The sequence below is a fragment of the Callithrix jacchus genome, chromosome 1, assembly GCF_049354715.1.
Source record: "Callithrix jacchus isolate 240 chromosome 1, calJac240_pri, whole genome shotgun sequence".
Lineage (NCBI taxonomy): Eukaryota > Metazoa > Chordata > Mammalia > Primates > Cebidae > Callithrix > Callithrix jacchus.
In genome coordinates, this window is record NC_133502.1 from 10,254,232 (window position 1) to 10,260,231 (window position 6,000).

General features: G+C 40.3%; 1 protein-coding gene and 1 long non-coding RNA gene across 3 annotated transcripts in view; one reads left to right on the top strand and one right to left on the bottom strand.

The window, feature by feature from the left end:
• The window catches only part of DCT (dopachrome tautomerase), a 66,947-nt gene extending 66,786 nt beyond the window's left edge, over positions 1 to 161 (bottom strand). Inside the window, exon 1 of the mRNA XM_035292513.3 lies at positions 20 to 161. Coding sequence (XP_035148404.3) covers positions 20 to 104 — 85 coding nt within the window. The 5' untranslated portion in view covers positions 105 to 161. The remainder of the gene's footprint in view (positions 1 to 19) is intronic.
• Positions 162 to 957: 796 nt separating this feature from the next.
• Positions 958 to 5,524, top strand: LOC128929165 (uncharacterized). 2 transcript variants are annotated; one of them, XR_008475202.2, is made up of 3 exons: positions 958 to 1,079; positions 1,584 to 1,699; positions 1,782 to 5,524. It is a non-coding gene; the product is annotated as an uncharacterized LOC128929165 (long non-coding RNA). The 2 variants fall into 2 exon arrangements; XR_008475208.2 differs by having other exon boundaries at positions 1,797 to 5,524.
• Positions 5,525 to 6,000: the final 476 nt, after the last annotated feature.

A 6,000-nucleotide genomic window follows, 5' to 3' on the forward strand; every position in this document is an offset into this window, starting at 1 on the left:
ACTACTGTTTGATTTTTACCTGTGAAATTAATGGTGTTGATTGTGCATACGTGGAGGAAACATTTTCTTTCTCTCTTGTTTACGCTGTTGCTTGGTGAACTCATTTATCACGGTGAAGGCAAAAATAAACATTAGTCCATCTTAATCCAAAGCCAAATTTGCGAGACATAGAATTAATAAGCTGCTGCTGAAAAAAAAAGGTGCAATCCTTGCTAGTTTTATAGACTGTGATTCTTGTGTTTGTCTAATGTAATTAATCTTCAGCTAAAATCATCTGTTCCAAAGTTACACTTATTTTCAATCCTTCAGTACGTTTGCAAAGCAGCATTCTGCTTCTGTGTCCTGCAGGTAGCTTCTTGTTGCCTTTAGCCTTGGCAGAGGTTCTCAGCTGATGCAGTACACAACCTTGGTGGTGGTGAGGCATTTGTGGGGTTTTTTTTTAGTTTTTTGGGGTTTTTTTGTTTTGTTTTGTTTTTTTGACAGAGTTTCGCTCTTGTTGTCTGGGCTGGATTGCAGTCATGCAATCTAGCTCACTGCAACCTCTGCCTCCCAGGTTCAAGCGGTTCTCCTGCCTCAGCCTCCCGAGTAGCTGGGATTACAGGCACCCGCCACCATGCCCAGCTAATTTTTTGTATTTTTAGTAGAGACGGGGTTTCATCATGTTGGCTAGGCTGGTCTCAAACTCCTAATCTCAGGTGATCCATCTGCCTCAGACTTTCAAAGTGCTAGGATTACAGATGCGAGTCACTACACCCAGCCAGCATTTGTTTCTGATCCAGGGGCATACCTACTACTGGCATTCCAAGGGCAGGTGGCAGAACTGTCCCACCCCAAATGTCCATAAAGCAACCCTCTGAAAAATATCACTAAGGATTTCCAATACATTTGTGACGTGCCAAGGTGATGCCACTTATTATCCTCTTTCTGTGACATCAGAACAGAGACAGCACTTCATTCGTCTTTGTAGCCCCAGCAGGATTCTAGCAACAGTGTAGAGGCTCAGTTAGGCTTGATTACTGAAAAAATACCAAGAGCTGTTCTACATAATCGAGTTGAAAGAAAAAAAGAAAAAAAGCTTGGTAAACCAAAAAGATTAGAAAATGTTTATAAGAATGAATTGTCTCTTCTGTCACAGAAATACTCTTTGTAATGCTGGAGGCCCTGGTTTGGTCTTGGGGAAAGGACACCAGACTTGGTATCCTGGTCTAGGGTTCTTGACACGTGCATTTTATCATTATCTTACTAGATCTTAGATTCTTCATCTGGAAAATAGGGGGAATTAGGGCTTGGTCTGCATTAATCTAAGGTCTCTTTCAGCTTCAAAAATTCTACTTCTTTGTCAAATAAAAGTAATATTACCTCAAAATTAGACATCATAGTCCTATTGCCAAGTACAAGTTATTTCTAGATTTTCTACTAATCCTCCAACAACAGTCATTATCTTATTTAATGTCAGAGTCTAGATCGGCCAAACATCCATTTGTAGAAGCTACATTTTAGAAAAAGCGAGTACTAGCTTCAGATTGTAAGCTGTGTGGTCATGTGTTATCCTGGTTTCCATGGGATCATATTTTCCTTTTCAGCCATGGAGGAAGACAGGGAGGATACCAAGAGCTGTTCTACATAATCGAGTTGAAAGAAAATGAGTATAGCACAAAAGCGGAGAGAAGAAGTGGCAAACACGATGAGACATCACTTGGTGAGTGCGTATTAAAAACTTTGGTTTCCATCCTGCTAGCCAACACTGTCGTCTTCTCAGTTTGAACAATTTGATGAAGTAGGCTTCCTTGTTGAAGAGACCCATCTGGCAAGAAACTGAGAGCAGTCTTCAACCAACAGCCAGCAAGGAACTAAGGCCGTCAGTTCAACCACCCACAAGGAACCAAATCTCTTGGCAACATCTGTGTGAGCTTGGAAGTGAATTCTTTCCAGCTGAGCCCTAAGATGACTACAGCCCAGCTGACTTGACTGCAGCTTGTTAGAGATGCTGTAGTAGAGGACCACTAAGCCCTGCCTGGATTCCTGAACCACACAAACTGTGAGATAATACATGTGTTTTAAGCTGCTGAATTTGGGGGTAATTTGTTTCATAGCAATAGATACCTAATATCCTTGATATTGAGAAATCACATATAATTTGTTATCTGCCACCACAGATATCTAAACACCAGTGACCATCTTTTGTTCCTCCCCCTGGTGTTTACTTAATTGCTTAAAACTCCATCTGGTCACCTAGCACCTAGCTCTAAATACCACTCTCCATTAAAACCAACTAGGGCTCTTGGGGAAATAGTTGATTCCAGGATTGGGGCAAAAAAAAGCACAAGCAGAGCCTGAAACATTTTTTGATGCAAGAAAGTAAGGAGTGCTCCCTAAAATCATGAGGCAAGTCAAAAGGGTACAGAAACCAACTTAAAGAGCCCCCACTGGTAAAATATGGAACAACATGAACAAGAAAATAAATAATGATTGTAATAGATTATAACCCATAGAATAAAATAAATAATTAGGAGTTCGTACTTATGTAAATAAACACATGAAAAAATACATGTGTGAGAAGGGACAGCAGAATTTAATTAGTAAATATGGTCAGAATGAGGCAAATAGAAAGTAACTATTAGACAAATTCCACAGTAATCATTATGGATGACATTCTTGCATGACAAAAGACAGTGCGTTTACATAGTCTCAAATTATCTTCTTATATTTATTGCTTATAAAGAGAAAAATAATTTTTTAAAAAGTGGAGAAATCTGTAAGATACCACCTTAACCTAGTGATCAAATTTAGCACCACCTGTGATAAGATGTAACATATCAAGATCATGTATGTCCTGTTATCATTCACTAAGAAGGACATAGCATCACTTTGGCAGTCTTGCCAAAAATGTTTAGCTTCAGTCTATTGATATTTATTTTAAAAATCGGACTGATGCACAATGAGAGTTTTTACTATTATCTTACTCCATTGAGCTCTCTGAGTCTTGGTTTCTTTATCTGGAAAATAAGGGTGTTGGACTGGCTAGTATTCTTCGAAAGTGTTCAAGTCATAGATGATAAAGAAAGACAGAACTGCACAAAACAAAGGAGACTATGGAGACACAACGACATGACATGTTCAATCAGAAAAGGGACATTAGAGGGAAAACTGGCAAAACCCAAATAAGAAAGAAGAATGGGACCACGGGCTGGATGAGTAACCATCATTGTATCAATGTTAATTTCCTACTTTTGATACTTATATTGTCGTTATGTAAAATATTGATACAAGGAGAAGCTGGGGGTAAAAAGTAAAGAGAAAGTCACTACACTTTTTGTAACTTTTCTACAAGTCTAAAGTTATTTTAAAATGAAAAGTTTAATAATAAAGAACATCTGATATTCTAAGAGGACATTCTGGTAGCCTTTCAGTCTCATACCACAAGCAAACAGGTGCAACACCTTTGATGTGGGCTACAAAAGAGTCTCTTCTTGACAGATATTAATCAACCCACGTCAAAGAACAGCCTGCTTTTGAACAACAGGTGGAGCTGGCATTTCTGCTCTATTGACAATTTTTTATCTAAACTCTTAGAAGACATTAGTTCAGTTTTAATTAATCACTTCTAACTTTATAGAATCAAGAGTCTACAGGTTTTAGTCTCGATTCTTCACTTCATTAATGAAAGAAGAAATTGCTCATCTAAACTGTTAGCAAACACGAAAGGCCTCTATAAGTTTACATTGTTTAGTATGATGTACATAGTCAAACCTCAGTTATCTGCAAAAATATTCAGATCATAGCACTGAGCAGACCACTTTATAGATTATTTCTTTTATTCCTTCAATAACATTGTGAGTTAGGCACAGATGAGTCTGCAAACATATATTCGCTAGTAATATCTGGCATCTGAGAAAGAGCTGGGTGGGTTACATTGGGGCCCAGGAAAGGTCTGTGCTGGAGAAGTGACTGAGTTGTCACAACACCCACTATTTGATCTATTCCCTTCTAGTTATGTCTTTTAAATCCATTTACTCTGTCAGCACCGGGGAAGAGGAGTAGGCATGGAAGGAGGAAGGAAGAGACGAAAGAAAGAAAGAAGGAAAAAACATCTCAAATTGCATGAAGAGTCTCAACCTTGTCATAAAAATATAACTTTCAGTTTGATGTGTTTTAAATTAGAATCTAAGTTTCCAGTTGGAGGAGACTCAGGGGGAACATGAAAGACAGTTTTTAAAATGTGAAGGGCTGTTCGGGGAAAGGGGGATTCGAATTGTTGTGTGTGGCCTGAGAAAGAAGAATGGGACCACGGGCTGGAAGTTTACACGGACACATTTTAGCTCATTATAAAGAAACACTTTCTAACCAGGTAGTCCAATTATGGGAGATGCTGCCTCAGGACTTACTGAGCTCTTGGTCCCATGAGTGCTACAGAGGAGGCTGGATGACCAACTCTCAGAGAAGAAGAATAAAAGCCCGTATCGGTACTTAAATTAAATGACTTTGAAAGTCTCTTCTCATCAGCATGCTCTGTGAGGAATTCTGAGCCTTTGTTTTGCCACTGAATCACCCTACTGAGAGAGGTCAGTTTCCAACTCCTTCCCCCCTGGTGTCCTTAGCTCTGGGCTACTTATTATATTGAGTTTAGAGAATCAAACTGAATGGGTATTTGGAGATAAGAGGCTGACTCAGACAACCAGTGCATTGCTGTCAGTTCTTCAGAGCTGAGAGAGACCTGTATGAGATCTAAAATTTGGAAGACTCTTTGTGAACTCTTCCCCTTTTTCTGTAAGTGGGAGGCCATGCAGTATGGTGTGTAAGACGTCAGCTGTGGAGAGCCTGCCTGGGTACAAATCCTGGTTCCCCATCTCCTGGCTATGGCAGTCATTGATGCTGTTCTCTCGAATTATTTCCATATCTTTCCTTCTGGGAAGGGTTGATGTCTTCCCCACACTACCCACCCCTCCCCCGCACACACAGAGAAGTGTGACCATGTGACTCATTCTGGCCAGTGAAATAAAAGAGGTAAAGCCAGTATGTGATTTTCAGTCTGGCCCCAAAGTGGGGACAATGTGGAACACAGCTCCCTGCCAACCATAATGGACATGTAGAGTGAGTGAGAAATACATCCTTCTCTTAAGCCACTTAGATTTTAGGAGTGTCATCTCAGCGTAACTTAGCCTACCCTGATTGATACATGGGCTCTGGGCCACTTACTTGACATTGCTAAATCTCAGACTTCTTACACATAAAATGGAATCATAGTAACACCCATCTTCTAGGAGTGCTGTGAGAATCAAGTGAGAGAGTTCATGCATACAGAGTCTTAACACAGTGCCTGGCTTATAAGTAAGTGCTCAATAATGTTATCTACTATGATCACTATACCATAAGCTCCACTGGTTCACAATCGTGTGCCTGGCACTCAGTAGCAATTTGTTGAGGAATCAAAATAAGTCATTCTTGACAAAGAGCATCAGTGACACCTACCACACTATTGCTAATCTGATGAATGATAGATATTAAGTTGTAATCTTACTCACGGCAGCGTCCTCCTTGAAGCTCCCCCTTTGCTTTCTAAGACATTCCTCCTAGATGTCTGGCCTCTCCTCAATCTCTTTTCCAATTCCCCTTTCTACTCCCTTACTATCAAGGGCATTCTCCAGAGTTATGTCTTTGGCCCTCTTCACATCAGAGGCACTGGAGGGCTCTACAAAATCTTAATGCCCAGGTCCCACCTGCAGGTATCCTGATATAATTAGATGGGGGTGCATCATGGGCATCAGGATATTTAAATCGCCACCCTCTGCCACAAAGTGATCACCCTGTGCAGCCAAAGTGGAGAGTTAATGCCCTGCATCTGAACCACCCACCACAGTGACCACATAAGACAGTTAAGCATTGTGGTGAGTCCAAACTGAGGTGTGCTGTCAGTGTAAAATACGTACCAGGTTTCAAAGACTAGTAGGAAGAAAAGCATGTGAAGTGACTCATTCTTAATTTTCACACTGAGCACATGTT